General features: G+C 39.1%; 1 protein-coding gene across 1 annotated transcript in view; it reads right to left on the bottom strand.

The window, feature by feature from the left end:
• Window positions 1–18,596, bottom strand: part of LOC124721956 (trithorax group protein osa-like) — a gene marked incomplete in the record, with an annotated part of 116,348 nt that overhangs the window by 13,940 nt on the left and 83,812 nt on the right. The window contains 2 exon segments of the mRNA XM_047247121.1: window positions 1,980–2,163; window positions 6,722–6,914. Of these exon segments, the coding sequence (XP_047103077.1) occupies window positions 1,980–2,163; window positions 6,722–6,914 (377 nt within the window).

Raw genomic sequence — 18,596 nt, 5'->3', positions numbered from 1 at the left:
TCTATTTCATTATTTTGTTGTTGCTGGAATCCATATCCTGATTTGTAGGTAATGGTTTGAAAAATATTGAGACAAACTGGTAGTTGTACTGAAAAATAGTTCATGAAGAACATGTCATAGGTAGAAATACAAATGATGCCAGAAATTATATTCATTATGAAGTCAAACTTGTTAAGCATCATTTCTCTCCTAAGATGAGGGTATTGCTGAAGGACAGTCAGTAACGCTCAAATGCTACAACTCTATCTACATGAGTGCAACAGTAAAATGTAATTTCTAGGCATTAGTTTTGAAGACAACTGGTACACAATCTTTATATCAAAGGCAAACTAATGTACCATACTCTGGAAGATATATAAATGTTGTAATGTATTTGTTTCCCAAATGAACCTACATTAAACTCAACCTGAAGACACATTTGTTAGCATAACTAGTCTCGGTGAACTATTGTGGAAGGTTACTTAACCCTTTCATTGCTACAGAGGTGCTCTTTGCATTCTGTGTTGAGGTGGCTTTTGTTAAGGCTTTACTGCTCTCCAGATGTTGGTGCCTGTGCCGAGACACAGTGTTCTATGAAATCTTTTTTCAAAAACTATTAAGTGAGAAACACTTATTTTTGTATATCTTACCTGATCCCCCTCATGCACACTAAAGCTATCAGTTGGTTTGTTGCTTGTTCCATAAAGTTTGTTAATTGCTCCACACATAAAATTCATGATAAATATTATGATGTGGAATTTTTATCTACAACTAAATAAAAAATTGAAAATAATGGCTGCATGTTTGCCATTTACAGTTCTTCTTGATCTTCTTCTGCTTCTTTTAATGACTAATTATCTCTACTCAAGAATTGCTCTATGGTGTATAGGGAGTTATTAAGCGGAAAGCTCTTTAATCTACTTTTGGAAACACTTCTGCTATTTGTTAAACATTTTATTCCCGTATGTAGACTTTTAAAGAGCTGTACAGTTGCATATTTAATCTCTTTCTGTGCCGAAGTTAGATGCATTAAAGGGTAATTTTTCCTTCTAGTGTTGTATTTGTGAAGATCAACGTAACTGTAAAATTTGGACTGATTACTGATTATAAGTTTCGTAAGTGAATAAATGTGCTGTGAGGCTGTGGTTAATATTTCCAGCTGCTTAAAAGAGATATCTGCAAGATTTACATGTGCACACTCCATACATAACTCTATTTAATTTATAATGGGCCACAACCACTTTTTGCCTAGGCGAGAAGTTAGCCCAGAGTATTATCCCATATGACATCAATGAACAAGCAAAATATTTTAGCTTGCTGACTTCTACATTCACAAAGTTGGCAATTACTATTATGACGAAAGTAGCAAAACTTAAACATCTTAGCAGGTCTACAGTATGGTTTTTCCAGTTTATGTTTTCATCACATTCACACCAAACACTTTGCAATTTCCATCCCAGTTTATTATTTACTGTTGGTGTACTCAGTTAATAGAAGGGAGGATATTCTCAACAGTACAAGAGCGGGTTAAATGCATTTTTTGAAAGTTTACAGCAAGCCCATTTGTGCAAAACCATTCAGTAACTTTCACAGAAACATCATTTACCATTTTCTTTGTTGATGGTTCATTGCTTTCTTTGTTGATGGTTCATTGCTCAACTTCACAAAAATGCTTGTATTATCTGCAAACAGAATTAATTCTGCTTCCCAATGCAAATAAAATGGCACATCATTAACATGAAGCAAGAGCAGCAATGGACCAATGCTACGGCGGAATTCATCAAGCAAGCAAGAAATGGTCAATAGTTATTTACTTAGAATGTTTTTTAGAGCTCTGAGAAGCTGGATGTCGAGACATTTTGGAAAGGTTTCCTCTTAAATTCCATGCTTAACAATACACGAGCCCTTCAACAAATAGTTAATGGTGACTTAGCTTCTTTTTCCTGCCCCCAATCTTTAAACTTTTAAGAACCCTCCAAATTACAGTGCTTACAACTTACCGTATATAGAAGGCCTTTGTTGACTATATGGTGGATAGGGAGACTGCTGTGGATCTTTTGCAAAATCTGGATGCCTTCTAGGGGTCTGTGGAGCTGGAGGTGGCATTGATTTACTATGAGGGCTTCCAGGATACATCTGACCACCTGGGCCAGTTGCAGTAGCTGCTTGTTGACCAGAATATACCTGTTGGCAGTATTTACTTTCAATTGTAACTATTTTTCACAAACAAATATCAAATAACAACACAAACTGTAACAAAACTATCACTTCTGTTTCTTCATGAATAACTTTTTTTAAAAAAGTGTTTATACATTACTGTTCACAAGCTCCTTGCTGTTAACTGCACTAATTATTCCTGGTAATGAACTGCAATTGTGCTGTACATTTTCACACTTTCCCCTTATTAGAAACAGTACATCAGAATCATAACATTTTTGTATCAGTGAGAATGTGATCTCATATCTACCTGAATAATAACTATGAGGAAGCTAAAAAGATATAAATGATCCCCAATTATACATAATGTACAGACAGTGTATGTATAAAACAAATAAAATTAAAATACACATTTGTTTATGACGACTTGAAATTTTCAAACTCTGTTCAGAATTAGGTAGGGGTGGGCTTTTAGCTTAAAACTAGTTGGCAGAAAAGTAACAAGTATGGTTTGTGTGTCCCAGAATGTGTTATAAATTCATATTGGGAAGAAATTCAAATTGGTGTTCAAGAAATCATAAAATTTATATGAAGTGTTGTTATCTGCAACAATTTCAAAGTAGGAATCACATGAATTCAAGTGATCAAATCTCAAGAACTTTGTTTTAGAATATTAAGACTGTTAATTTTTACATTTCAACTGAAGTTTTTGCACATAATGAAGCCTAACTAGATAATAATTTTGTTGGTTTCAACTGAGAATACTGTATTATTAATCTCGAGGGTGGAAGTGTTGCAGGCATATTGTCCTCCTTAAGGCAGAGTACATTACACTGTTTATTCAAATAACGGAAAACCTAGGATGAGATGATAACAAATAAAGAGTTATGATAGATAGCTACTCACTACACAATGGTGGTGGTGAGTGGAAAACAAGCACATTGAAAGAAGACTGCTACATACTATCAGTGAATGCCCAGAGGGGGCAGTGGCAGTCTGTGTGTGTCTGTGGGGGATGGGGAGGAGGAGAATTTGTTGCCTACATCTGACAAAGGGAATAGTTTGATAGCTGATATTACAAAGAGACTCAAAAAGTATGTTTCATAATATAATTGCAGTCTAAGTATATTTTCTTGAATGTTCCACTACACTTCAAAGTGACACAGATACACGACATTTTTCAACATCATCAATTCTCTGTAAATAATGATCAGAATGTTCTGTCTGTCTGTCAGTCAGTCAGTCCCTCGACAACAGATATCTGCTCCTCTGTCATGAAGCCATTTGAGCATTATTGTGTGAACATCCTCATCATCGGAAAATCTGTGACCGTTTCAAATCAGTTTGTCAATTGCTTGGACATTGTCATCTGTAGTAGATGCCACTGGTCATCCTGCCCTATCAGCACCATTCACGCCCATGCGGCCTTGGTCACATTGTAAGCACCATTTTGCTATGGCTGGATGCAACACTGCATTTTGTCCATATACTACCAGAATTTCAAATTGCATTTGTGAGAAAATTAGACTTTTATCCATAAGATTTTTACAGACTCAAGTACTAAGACTTTGCAGCTTTGGAGTATGTTTACAGTTTCCGTGCCATTTCACTTCCACACTGTGATGCAGTTGTTACCCATACCACAGTAGAACAGTGTCTGCAGGACATCTAGAACATGTACTCTCTTTTGACAATGTGCCATTCTTGTTGCACAATAGTCTTAACATGGGACAACCAGTGTAACTTACTATTTCAAGTACCCTCGTATATAGTAGGCCTCTTTCAGTGTATGTCTCTGCACTTCAAAGCCTCCTCTATGTAGTGAATACTGACCTATCCCATTACATATTATTGTTACACTGTTTATTGACAGTTTTAAAAATGCAGACTGATGGTAACATCAGGTATGTATGTAAAAGATTTCACATGGTGTTTCCTACATCAAGTGCAAATAGAAATTTGTGTCCAAAGTGATTGTTTTTGTATCGTATACTTCTATCATATCAAGTGACATATTCTGTGTAGTTTACTCACGAGGTAACATGCAAGTCAGATTTCATCCTAAGAAGAACATTCTTTACCATGAAGTCCTAATAACTGTAAATGTAAACATTTTTGCTTCTCTCATCTATAAAAAGAACAAAACTAATGAACTTATGCCACAGAAGAGTTCCATCAGAATATCAACAAAACTACAGCAACTTTTGATTACCCAGAAATAACTGTGTAGAAGAAGCAAAACTAAAACAAGTTGTGAAATTCGATTTTTTAAAAAACCTATGATCTGTAGAAGGTTGACGTGTTTTCATGATTTTTACTGTATATACTAACTACACTTAATTATTATTATGTACCAATGACAAGTACAGTAAACAGTAAATTATCAACTGCAAATACACATTTTTTATAATAAAATTTCAACTATGATGAGACACACTGTGTGGAAAGTTATCTGTTCAATGACAAGTACACACACTATTCTTCTTCATTCTTACAGTAAGTTTACCTGTAATGATAATGTAAATGTGTGACTTTCAAAGAGCTTACTACAGAGAAATTATTCTAACCAACATAATTAGAAAATTACCTTTCAATGGACAACAGAAATTTTCTGTTGACATGTTGTATTTAGTTCCATCTGCACATGGAGGGCAGAGGGGGGGGGGGGGGGGGGGATGATAATACATTCCCAACTACTGTCTTATTTTCTCTCCAGTTTTAAAATCTTCTGCCAACAGTCCATCCGACACTGCATTAGAAGCAACTTCAAGAAATGTAGATTTTTTTTTAATCTCCTCTCTGAGTTTTTAAAAATGTAGACCTCTCAGGCTGAGCACTAATTTAGCTTAAGTAGCTTCAATGTATCATTGACATTTATTTGTAAGAGTCTTGAATAAGTAATGGGTGTGCTCAGAGTTTTGGAATGCCACAGGCAAAGTCAGCATTTTGGTAGACATCATCACTGCTCCTCTACAACCTTCTTTTGATTTGCTCTCTTTGTACCATTCAACTTTGTTCCGTAAAATGTTAAAGAAACCTGCCAGTGTTACCATTACATCTGAAAGGGGCTGGAAAATCTCAAATGAGTGAACTTCAAAGGGAAGCTAAAACTTCGAGAAAAGTGTATGCCATGTATCACTGATGTTTTGATAAGAAATGATTGAATATGCACTGAGTAATGTAACACTACATGAACTCTATTGATAAAAGGCCATGCACAGTACTTTTATAACATAAATATATAATAATGTGTCTATGTACATACCAGCTGTACTATATTGTAATGAACTGTGCAGTATCTGTAGCATACCATACAAACACATGTGAACAGTATTGCATGGTATGGTATTGGTACAATCAGGCCCAAAACATACAATATTTATAATGACAAGAAAAACGAATTACAGAAGACGCACAGTTTCACACGTGCACGAAGTGATGACAGTCATGAAGATCCACCTTCCTCTTGGTTGAAATGTGAATTCACTTCATGATCTGTGCTTAGTCAGTGAAAACTTAATGAAGCACAATTAGATGCAATTTTAACATACAATACTGATTTGGCAATGAGGCACTCAAATACAAAATCAGTAGTTTGACACACAGGATATCAGTCTAAAGAATGTGACAAACGAGGGAGCAAATCATATCACAGAATTAAAGAATTTAAAAGAAAGACAGCTAATAAAAACTGAAACTGTTTGTGTTACAATACTGTCCTATGAAACCAGCCGAGACTGTTATAAAACTGTAGCTACACATATTTTATAATGGGTTATACTCGTGTCTAAATTAACCAATCTTGAAACACTTATTAAGAAAATGTGGATGGAAATCTCGGAAGTCTCAAAATTAAAAGTTTTGGGCACCACGTACATCTAGACAAACATTGCAGTAAACCTTTTAGAGACCTGAAAAATTGTGGGCTGTTGAACTTGCGGTAAGACTGTTTGGAAGTTAAAAATTTTCAGTAACTGCAATACAGGCTGTAACAACATTTACATGGCTTAAATAGAACTACTCAAGAAAGAACATACAATCCCTTAATTGTCTATGTCCTCAATGAGAAAGTTAAAAGGCACAGTAACACAAATGGTACAATTATGTATGGATGAAAAGGGAAACCATATAATTTAGATATCTCACTCAACATAGAACATAATTACACACATACTTAAGAAATGGTATGACACACTCATGCATTTACAATTTCTGTGGCATAGCATTTAGAGCTGTAAAACCTTATGTGATGTAACAAAATATTTAATATTGCATTGCTTCCTACAGTTATAATCACTGACTAACATGACACAGTGATTAGTGTACCACAGGTACATTCATCCACCCAAATATGGGTTACACATGGTTGCCGTAAAAAGCTTACAGTAAATGGAGGGATGATTTACTTGAAAAGAAACATCCCACTCCATTTCCATATTTATCTTCTGTCATCATCTTTACAGTTGTAGGTATTCAAAAATACATCGCATTGATCCAGAAAATGTAAATGAATATCAGCATTGTTATTTCTTTCACATTTTAATGAAGAAGTATGATTTACTGTTATACAAATGACTATAATTACCGGATCTTGACGATAATAGTCTTGCTGTGGTGGATACCCTGTGGGTTGCTGTGCTGGTGGTCCCGTAGGTGGAGCAGGATAACCAGTACGTGAAGGATAGCCAGGTGGCTGGCTGGGCCCCCCGTACCGGTTGTGTCCAAAGGGATCTTGACCACCAGCCGACTGCTGCGTCCCACTACCTTGTCCATAACTCCTGAAAATAATAAAAGACTAATTGCAACACATTATTTTCCTAATTACAATGCCACCAACTGTTACCTCAATATAGATTCTCACATTTGCTCAATTTTAGACTACTGCCAGCCTATTCTCTGATAGAACAAATGTTCTTGCTAAGCCAAAGACAATATGCAATAGACCCAAATGAAAATTTAATATTCTCTTGTTTTTACTTTCACGCAAAGGTAGGCGTGTGTGTTTTTTTTCTTTTTTTTCCTTCTTTTTGGAGCTTACGGGTGCTCAGTGTTGAGGCTATCAGTGCCCTTACATATTTTGAAAGAAACAAATATGATTAAAATGTCTAAAATTGTTGTCTCACAGTGTGAAGGAAACCTATAAAATGACACTCATTCACTCACTCCCATGCCACTCACATGGAACCACACAATCACCATGTCTCACAGGAATTAATACAATGGAGAAGGGTGAAAGGCACCATTCCTGGGATTAAAATAGAAGTAAAACCACAGAAGAGCTAAAGGAAAGGCACAGGGAAAAGTGACTGGTCGACCACTTACAAAAAACATGAGTGACCCAGTCATCCTGTTAACAGATTAGGAACATCATCCTAAAATTTTTGGAAACACGTTGGAGATATCACAAAATCTTAAAACTCTCAAACACATTCCTTTCAATGTCACTTGAAACAAAGGGGACATCTGCTGCTGCCACCCTCTAGTCTAAAAATAAAACATAATCTAGTAAAATGTGGTGCACAGTCATTTGTATGCTACAGGCAGCACACACTGGAGGATCCTCTCGGCAGAGCAAGAAGCCATGCATCAGAGGATTGGCCTATGTGAAGACAAGTAAGCAGGACTTCATCCCGTCTTTGTGGCCAAAGCTTATTACCAATCACTTCCACCCACCCAATCATCTTCCCATTGACACACTGTTCTGGATTGGCAAGACAGCCAACCCACTATGAGAGGAAGCTGAAAGGCACGCGTTTTAGCTCACGCAGGCTGACATGAGGTCTGGAACAGGTCAAGGAAATGAGACTAGCAAAAAACGTACGTAGCTGCTGGAATACTTAACTTTAATCCATAAATGGTGAACATCACTCTTCACGGTACATGTCTTACAGCATCAATAGTAACTGGTAATGGCGCTTTGCTAGGTCGTAGCAAATGACGTAGCTGAAGGCTATGCTAACTATCGTCTCGGCAAATGAGAGCGTAATTTTTCAGTGAACCATCGCAAGCAAAGTCGGCTGTACAACTGGGCGAGTGCTAGGGAGTCTCTCTAGACCTGCCGTGTGGCGGCGCTTGGTCTGCAATCACTGATAGTGGCGACACGCGGGTCCGACGTATACTAACGGACCGCGGCCGATTTAAAGGCTACCACCTAGCAAGTGTGGTGTCTGGCGGTGACACCACACACACAACTCTACTTAAACAGCGAGGTGATGGCATGCAGGGGGATAGCACACTGAAATAACTGAAGATCGCTCCATGCCTCCTTGACTGCTACATCCGCTCTTTCCGTCCCCTCAATACCCATGTGTCCTGGTACCCAGCAGGACACCTCCTTGCCCACCCAGCCATTGTAATTGATGGAGGATGTACTGGATATTTTGGCCTACTTTATCTGCTGGATACGAGCATTGTAGAGAGTCCAGAGCATTCAGAGAATCTGAACAAACAAGGAACTTAGCAAACTAAGCACACCTCATCTGCTCCAGTCCCCACAAGATCGTGTACAGTTCCGCATCGAAGACAGTAGAGTCTCAAGGCAGTTAAACCTTGAGGACACTATCAGGGAAAACAACAGAGCAAACAATGGGGCCCCTGTTTCAACCCATCCAGAAAGACAGCTGTAGAGCTGTGGCGCTCAGTTAAAATGGCAGAAAATATAGTATTCAAACATATGCAAGAGTGCAATCTCTCCTGTACTGCACTAATTCTAAAATTACCCTGGGACTATGCAATGATGACAGTGGCAGGTAGTTAAAATCCTGGATTTGAGGATTTACGTTTTCCATATCAAGTGACTCCAGCACACACTGCACGCAGATTGCAAATGGCACTGTTGCTCATAGACGACTAGAGAAAAGGTGTTCCAAAGGTGGACGAGCAACAGTATTGTATGCAAGTGAATTTGGAGTATGAGGCTGGTCCTGCAAGCACCTGTGGCCAGTCTAATCCCCTCAAGATGGATAGCATCAATGATATTCAGATAAGAAGGCCTCACTGAGCTGAACACTGTGCATCCACAGTCAAAGCGTGAACACACAAAAGCCCTATAAAACTAAACAGATGAGCCCTGTCTGCTCCCCAACACCTGTAGCTAATGCACTTTATGATATTGAGTGCTTTCTGGGTTCTGGGTTTCAGCGCTCTCAGGTGTGGTAACCATAACAGTTTGGAGTCAAAAATGAGGCCCAGAAACATCACTGAGTCTTTCAAATGTAAAATGGTGTCTGCCATATGCAAGTCAGGTAAATTAAAAATACTATGATAATGACTAAAATGAAAACACATACACACTTTTCTGCAGAAACCTGAAAACCTATCTGTGCAGACCACTCCTAGAACTTAGAACTACTTAAACCTAACTAACCTAAGGACATCTCACAAATCCGTGCCCAACGCACGATTTGAACCTGCAACCGTAGCGCTCGCGTGGTTCCAGACTGAAGCACCTAGAACCATTTGGCCACAAGGGCCAGCTAGTTACATCTGACAGGGCACTACTGCAACACTGGAGGAGTAACAAATAAATAGCAAAATCATCCACAAATAAGGAGCACATACAGGACTCCTTACCATAGACATGATTCTGTTTAAAGTACAGCAAAGAGAGTAACACTTGAAACACTGTCCTTAGGAACACCATTATCCTGCACAAAATGATCCAACAGCATGTCACCAACTTGGGATCTAAAAAAAGCACTTAAGACAGTAAAGACTGCATGGAGATCTGGAGATGGCTACAAACGCCTCATTGATGGAGCTGCATGACAATACTTTCTCCAAGTAGTATCATACATCTTACTTATATCAAAGAAGATATCAAGTCAGTGATGTACTGTAAGTAAGCCTGCTGAATAGCCGTCTCCAGTACGGCAAGGTTGTCAACAGTGGACTGAAATCTGGAATTCACACCAAGCGTGATTAAGGAATTACCTGGTCTCTAACAATCAGACCTGACAACAGTTAACCATTTGCTCCAGGGTCTTTCCTACACAGCTCATTAAGGCGACACTCTGATAACTACTGGTACATGTGTGGTCTTTTACTAGTTTGAGGAGAGGTAGCAGAATTGCTTCTCTCTAGGAGTTGGGAAAGTTTCCTGTCTGCCATATAAGATTGAAACATTCGAGAAGGATTTCCTTTGATGCTGCTGGCAAATGTCGAAGTATGCAGCACTAGATTTGGTTGTGACCGGGTGCAGTATCTTGAGTTTCAGGCAGTGCTAATTCCAGGTCCCACATGGCAAGAGGCCAGTTGAAAGCCTCAAAATTGTGGAATCTGAAGTCCATCTTGTCCCTCTCTGCAGTCACACAGTAACGGTAGATCACTGGATCCCAGCTGGAATTGGTAGTAGTTGCTGTAAAATGCTCTGCCATTGTCTGAGTGATGACACCAGGCATTGTTTGGGAAACACCCTCATTTCAGCACTGCTGCTATTGGTAAACATCTGTGCCCCAGAAAATCCTCCCGATGGCTGTCCATACCTCTGTAGAATATGTGGAACAGTTGATGGAGCCCGGGAACATTTGCCATGACCTTTCCTTGCTCTCCTTAATTACGTGTTGAGCCTTGGCTCCTGCAACTTGAAAGGCTGTGAGGTTGCTTGCTGTTGTGAGGCATTTAAACCATCGAAGAACAGCATGCCACACCCAGACTGCTGAACAACACTCATCAGTCTACCAGCACACAGGCTGCCTCCTAAGATGACCCGAATACTTTGGAACGGAAAGTCAGCAGGATCACTCATCTGATGTGTAATCCACTCATTTCTGGACACTGTCATGGTGTTCAAACACAACCAGCTGACTGAACAGTGTACAGTTAGCCCTGCTGCCCATCCATTTCGGTGATTTCTGTTCGAGCAATCCATTTCCAGTGGGTGAATCCACGCTGAGAAGTGGTCACTGGAACAAAGGTCATCAGTTGCTTCCCACTGTGTTAAGAGCAATGGCTGGAGAGCAGAAAAAGAGGTCACTGTCTGAGGACAAGCCAGCAGCAGCTGATAGAAGAGTAAGACTGCCTGTGTTGATGATGCACAGCTCCTGAGATATCATGAGTTTCTCCAAGTTTCGACCCCTGGGACAAGTATAGTTCAAGCCCTATAATACAGTATGGGCATTGAAATTAATCAGTAGCAGAAACAGGCAGGGGAGTTGTGCAATAAGACATATAAGCCACAGAGTATATCACATCCTGTAGAGGTAGATACAGGGAGCAAGACAGTGATCTTATCACCCATGTGAAGAGCAACAGCTACTGCTTCTAGACTGGTAACCAAGGAGAGAGCAGAGGATTGATGTGCGTTACTGACAAAGACAGTAACCCCAATCTTGGCTCTTTCCCATGTCAGGTGAGGGTACAGCCCACACAGGGACAACAGTGGCCTTGAAATGTGTTTCCTTAAACACAAGCACAGGGAGTGTGCCTTTGTAAGGAATTTCGGTTCCTCCATGTGTGTCCTGAACACATTAAGTTTTCGTATGTCCATCCTTCTGACTGAAGGTTGGAGGGACTTCGGTCATCCACTTATGTAATAAAATGGAACACCTCAGAAGCCATGTTGGCATTTTTGGGTTGGAGACACAACATCAATGTTATAGTCTATGGAAACCAGTTCAGAGATGTCTGCCACTGATGGGATTGTGTATACGATTGGAGTTAACCCCCTTGGCATCAGTTAAGGCCTGAAGATCGTATATTGAGTCACCAAAACTGGTAACTGTATAATAAATAACATCAAAAGGACGACTGCAGGTGTCACATTTTATAACATTATATGAACCCATTAATGTTCCACTTTTAGATGGGAGCCGTCTATCATGAGGTAACACTTTCCCCCTATCTTTCAGCCTGGGAGGGGAGCCCACAATGGGTGGAGCTCAGTCTTTGGTTGAGATGGTTGCCCCTGTCTCACATCAAGGTCCATAGCCTCCAAAGAAGAGTCAAAACAGGTGTCTGAAAGGATGACATCAATACTGTCAGACTGTGTACTTCCCATCCCCACCAGTGGACAATTATTTGCCTTCAACTTTGATTTTTTGGTCCGAGGAGGCAACTGCAGAAGTGGTAGTGGCAGTACTGGACAGTGGCCCTGACTGAGTCTTTGGAGGGGCAGGACTTCTGCATTGTCAGTAACCACGCTTTTTCTGAAGTTTTGGAGGGAGGGACAGGCTTCAAAATGACTGCAGCAGCACAAGTACATTGACCAACGCAGGTACTAGTGCTGATAGTAGCAACCTCTGTTTGCATAGCAACATCAGCTGTTTAGGAACTGAAACAAAGGAGGTACAAGTAGTGAACATTGGTGGGCGGCATAGCTTTATTATTTTTTTGGCCTCATTATATGGAATGCATTACAGAGTCTTATGCTTTCGCACCTTTTGTTCTGCAACGTATACACTACAATCCTAACTCCAGACACAGTGAGCCCCAGAGCAGTTCATACACTTCAAAGGAGATGTAAAAGTGACTCTTCATGGGCAGCCTTACCACATTTTCCCGAAGTGGCTTCTCCACGACTCCCACAAGTAGTATGTCCAAAGTGCTGGCATTTGAAAGAAGGCATTGGGTTGGTGACATAAGGCCGCATGTTTAGATGAAAGAAATCTGCCTTAATGTACTCAGGGACTTCCATACTATTGAATATCAAGATAAAGGAATCTGAATTTACAAGATCCCATCTACCCTCTTCACAATGTCTTTCACATCGACTATACCTTCTGGAGCCCACTCACATCACAATACCTCCTTGGGAATGTGAACGAGATCCCTGCAAGTCACAACACCTTTGCTGTAGTTCAACGTGTTGCACAGTTCAGTGTCTATTGCACACTCCCCGAAGCAGCTACCTTCTTGGAGGTTAGCTGATGGTTGGGAACTAGAAGTTTACACTAACAATGTCGCATTGCACAAGCACTTTACTGTTTTTAAAGAGCCACAGGTTCCCTCAAAACCCTTTGGGATATAGGATGGGTAAACCTTCTCAAAACTACACTCTTTTCTTCTCACTATTAAAACCACTTTCTGATAATCAGTACGTGTTCTATTACTCAAGACAATACTTTTAGAATGAATCAGAAGGACTGGCTACATGAGCCCGTTTGTTAGATTGGGTACCTTCCAACAGTCTACCTTTTCCACTGAGAGGAGGAAGGGAAAATTTCGAAGGATCCATTTTGGTCCCATGAACAGCTAGGGGAATAAAAGTTCACCTAGACAGAGCCCCACATAACAAAGTAAGCCTTATACAACAGAGGCACACCAGGTTCTTCAGAAGTTGCCCGCAAATGACTGTTCCACCTCATCAGCGCACAGCACACCTTGAGACTGAGGGGTTTCTAACAGCAGTTTGTACCATCCATGTGATCCGGGTGGTAAAGCCCATGACACACAACATTCCACCATCATGCTGCACAGTGGTTGCTGCAGCATGCCCAGAGCTTATGGTGACAGGCAACTGGTGACACTTACCAGTCCCCAGCTCAGGAACCTTAGGGTCACCAAGCCTGTACCCAGGAAACAAATCCTGAGCCCCTGAGGGCCTTTCACAAAAGGCTGATGTCAGCCTCTAGATGGCCATTATTAAGGAAGCCAAGAGACTGACATAAAAAGGAGAAAAACCTTGACACTGTTTTGTGTTTTAATTATCATGTGATAAGATACAGATATCATCAGCTGTAAGAGTGTACAAGTCAAGTTACAAAAATGAATATAAACTCCAAATTGCATCTGTACAGAAATGTATCAGCCATCCATGTGATAAAAATAAAGCTGCATAAACAAAGTGAAAATTGGTATGCCAGCAGTAACGTATAAATTACATCCAGCCATCCCCCACATAAGTACATACCATACACTTACAGTCATTTACCAATAAATGGCTCATTTACATATTCAGTAACTAATATATACAGATAATAACTGGGTCTGCTGCTATGAGTCAGTCAGAAAGCAAGCACATAATCAGTATGCTACTATGTTGAAATATTACTTGCAGGTGAAACTTTACACATTCATATTCACTCTGTATGTTCTTCCTTTTATATTGTGCCAGCAGCTTCAATGTTTCTGTACAAATAAAGATGTAACACCAGTTCTTACTTGTACGGTAAACAGCAAGTTTCCGCAAAGCACTATCAAACAAAAACCGAAAAAGAGCTGAAATAATTCCAAGCAGAAGGAAACGCCTGTTGTATGTAAAACAGGACTAATAAAGGAGACACATTGAAGCTGCTAACCTGTCACACAGCGTTCACTTGAGTAGTTGTGCTACTTCCAGCAGATTCAACAGTTTTCTACACTATAATATTTACAAGAAAGGTGTTGACAGATCAGACCAGATGACAGCACATTAGCATTCAAAAGAAAACAGCTGAAATGTTGGGAAAAATTATTCTTTCACCTTTTTATGATCAGTGCTGCTAGTACTTTTTATCCGGTATTAGGAAACTAGGAATCAATGTTGAAAGGAAAAATACAAATTAGCAAATTTTCTTCTGGAACTAGCAGTCAGTTTTATCCCAAAAGAAGGTGAATCCAAACCTTGATTTTATAGAGTGTAACAAAGTAATCAGACAACAGAGGTGTAAATCCCCATGGAGAGACACTTTCTTGTGGTATGTTGTCTGAGTTGTGGAGCTCTCTAGATGCTAAACTGTTTCAAAATGTATCACACACAGACAAAATACATGTAATGTGTATGATGCGTTTCTTTTTTCAGATGACATCAACATGGTATTTTAATACAGATAATCCATGTTTTCATTTGATAAGATAGAATACAATAAATCTTTACATATATTTCAATAAACAAATGTCTAGATTTTTATGGAATAATTCAACGTATTTATTTTATTGTTCCGAAGAAGCATGTTTTCAGAAATCCTCTAAAAATGATAGTGTGGATAGTCTGAGATAGACCTGAGAGACCAATCTTGAAAGTGTTAATAATGATCTATTTGTCACAATGTATTGTCCTTAACTATCTCCTTAAGTTGCAAGCAAGTGTCCAAGTGAACAGCTCAGAATTTGAATGTTAAAGTGCCCACAGCAAATGTTCCACTGTAAGGCTTCAAGTTCCAATAAAAAGAATTTTAAGGTCCAGAGCCATTAATTATTACATCATAAATATAACATCCACAAAATGATTTAAAATGTTTGTTAACAGACACATGAGAGAGATGGCAGAAATTGCAAGAAGTTCTTTGAGCAAGGTCGAAGGTTGCAGGCATGATAATCTGTAACTAAAAGGTGACACAAACAACATAGTGAACACAGGGTTGATCAGCAACTGTAGCGTACACATGAACATATCACATAAACAAGTACTTAAGTGCAGAACAAAACTAAATTACTATACACAGAATAACTGTCCCACTGAAATTATTTCTGCTATCTGAACTTGGTAAGTTACAGACTCAAAATACCCTAAAGCAAAGCAACTAATAATGAATTTTCTTATTTAAAGCCCTCAGGTCAATCAAATGAATACAGGCAAAAAAAGTGAGTACCAAATCCATGACAATTTTTCACCACAAAACAAATGGAATATTATATAAAACAAGCCACAGTTACTTTCAGAATGAATTTTCACTCTGCAACAGACTATGCACTGATCCTTAGAACTGTGTGCTTGATCTCTGCCTTTTGCATCTGATGTATGAACAAATAAATCACAAGGTTTCCAAAAGTGTGGGCATGTCACATACAGCTGTATGCATAAGAAGCACGAATTTCCCAAATTTAGTCGATATACTCATAGCAATTTTCCCTGTACTTTGTTGATGGTCACAGAAAATGCAAGTCACAACAGAAACTACAAACATTTCAGTTTGAATGGCATGTCCATTAGAGAATCATTGGGATGTGTGGCAACAGTGCATATTCTCCTGTAAATTTTCCACTTCAAATTGAAGCTTTGATGATATTGTTCAACATCTTTTTCACTGCAACCCTGGTGCTGTTGCAAAGTAGTGGTGGATTTATGTTCCACAGAAGAATGATAGGCATGCCACTTTTCAATGTTGAAATGTGTCGTGGAATGCCTGGCAAATCGAGTTGAATAATTAAGAGCTTTTTCTTGATTCATTACGGTATCAATGGACTCATATGTTGTCAGTCTACCTGGTGTTTCATTTTAGATGCAGGAATTGATGGCACTGACATCATTGGTATTGTCTGTTAATGTAGCACTTGCATGAGCAACTAGTGATTTTTGTGATTCTGTGTGATATTTGGTAGAACTTAGTGAATCAGTTCATCTGTAGCTGCTGTGATTTTATAGAAGTTTGTTGACAATGCATAAAGTTGTGCAAATTCATCGATTGCTATTTAAACATTCTAGTATCCAACAACTGTTTTGCAAATGTCCAGCAGATGCTTCATGTCATAATTGCACATGTTAATTGGTCTTCAGAAATCAATGTCTGTAAATGTTGTAATAAAACTGATGATTTGAGACATGAGTTAATGTCATCAATGGCTGTTTTACATGGGATAACTGGTGGATTTTCCAAAATTTTGTTCCTGGCAAGCATTGCACACTTTAAACACACACATACTTGACCAATTACTATTCCCAGTTTTTGGAAAGTTGTCGGGCCATGTAGACTAATTGACAGTAATTGCAAGTAGTAGCATGCTGCATTGTCTGGTGAATGGTGTACTGATGGCCTAAGATGTCAATCAAACCTAAATTGGGATGTCTTGAAACTGCTTTGCACTGTTTGTATTGTTTAAACTTGTTTTCTGATGCATTCTGTGAATAACATGTTGGCACTTCAGATTACTGTCTTATGCATGTAACATCCTCACACATTGAAAAAAACACAGTTAACATTGTTGGCAAACATGACAATGCTCTTGCACATGCATTTTCCATTGTGAAGTACACACACTGTCAATTTTCAAGGTGCACTGTCAAATGAGTAACTATTCGACATTGTTCATGGATTGGAAATGATAAAATGCACCATACCATTTCATTCCTACTAATGTACCATTCCAGTTGATAGTGGTCGATTCCATTTATAGGTGCTGTTGCATTTACTGCTCCAAAAATTGCCATATCATTTCCTCCATTGAGATATTTGCAAATGTACTTTATCAGTTTCCCTGAATTGCAATACTCGACACTGATAAGTGCTTTGTATGTTTTTGAGAGTAATGGCGAGTACAGAACAGACCAACAATTACAGAGTTCAGCATCATTGTTTCATACTTTTTAAGTGATGGATTTGCAGCCATCTTCAGTGGAGTGTCGTGTTACAGTGGATATCCTTCACTGCCACTGGTAGTCAGTCTCAGCAAGTAATGCTCCTGGGTATCATCTCATTCATTTCCCATTAGATGTGCATGGAGAATGGTTGTTGAATAAGCCACATGGACCATAAATAACATTTTGGTGACAACTTCAAAGAAGTCCTGATCACTGGTGATACCTGCTGTTTCTGCAGAGATGACACTATCAACCTGACATTGAGAGATCTTTTCTGTCAACTAAGGCAAAATGTTTACATGTGACAACATTTCTCTTCAAAACCGTGATGCTTGGAAATGAAATCCACTGAAGATTTCAATTTTTGTTTAAAGCCTTCGAGAAATATAATGATGATCCAATGACAATTGTCTAGTTAACAAAAGTTCTTTTATTTTATCTTGTGTAGGATTTCTTGTGCATGTGATTTAAAAAGATCTATGTGGGCCTATGCACAAACATGCGTTATTGCATCTTGTGCGTACCCATGCATGTGCTGTGGACTACCTATAAATGTGGCCAGTAGTGTGACCATTTTGCTCAATTCACTGGGATTCACATTGCCATCTTTAACAACTGAAGCATATAAATGAAAGTACCCTTCAGAATGCAACTTGGTTTCATGCAACTGATTGTAGAGTTGTCATTAGGTTTGGATTTTCCCATACATACAGACAATTTCAGCATTTTCACAAATCATCATCAAAATGGCACTGACTGTTTTCCTAGTTTGCTATAAATGTATGTATTAATTCAGAAGCCTCAAAGAGTATATGCAGGGTGATTATGATTGAAGTACCAGTTTCAAAACTCAGTAAAAGCCTAACCACTGCTCAGAATGAGGTCAAATTTATACAGATTATTATTAACAAGGGGAAAATGTTATGAATAAAAAATTATGACTAGATGGGACTGTAAGTGACAGAATAAGCAAAATAAAAGACACAGGGTAACAGCTGTTCCTAATATTGAACCTGAGATGCTCGGCATGCATGTCTCAAAGCAGTATTGCATGATACAGGTAAAGCTATTCTACAAGAACAGAGATGTGTGCCAGTTGGGCAGAGTTGGGTTGTTTGGGGGAGGAGACCAGACAGCGAGGTCATCGGTCTCATTGGATTAGGGAAGGATGGGGAAGGAAGTCGGCCATGTCCTTTCAAAGGAAACATCCCGGCATTTGCCTGGAGCGATTTGGAGAAATCACAGA

Source organism: Schistocerca piceifrons, chromosome X (genome assembly GCF_021461385.2).
Source record: "Schistocerca piceifrons isolate TAMUIC-IGC-003096 chromosome X, iqSchPice1.1, whole genome shotgun sequence".
Taxonomy (NCBI): Eukaryota; Metazoa; Arthropoda; class Insecta; order Orthoptera; family Acrididae; genus Schistocerca; species Schistocerca piceifrons.
The sequence above is the reverse complement of the archived record's forward strand: the minus strand, read 5'-3'. Positions and strand labels throughout refer to the sequence as shown.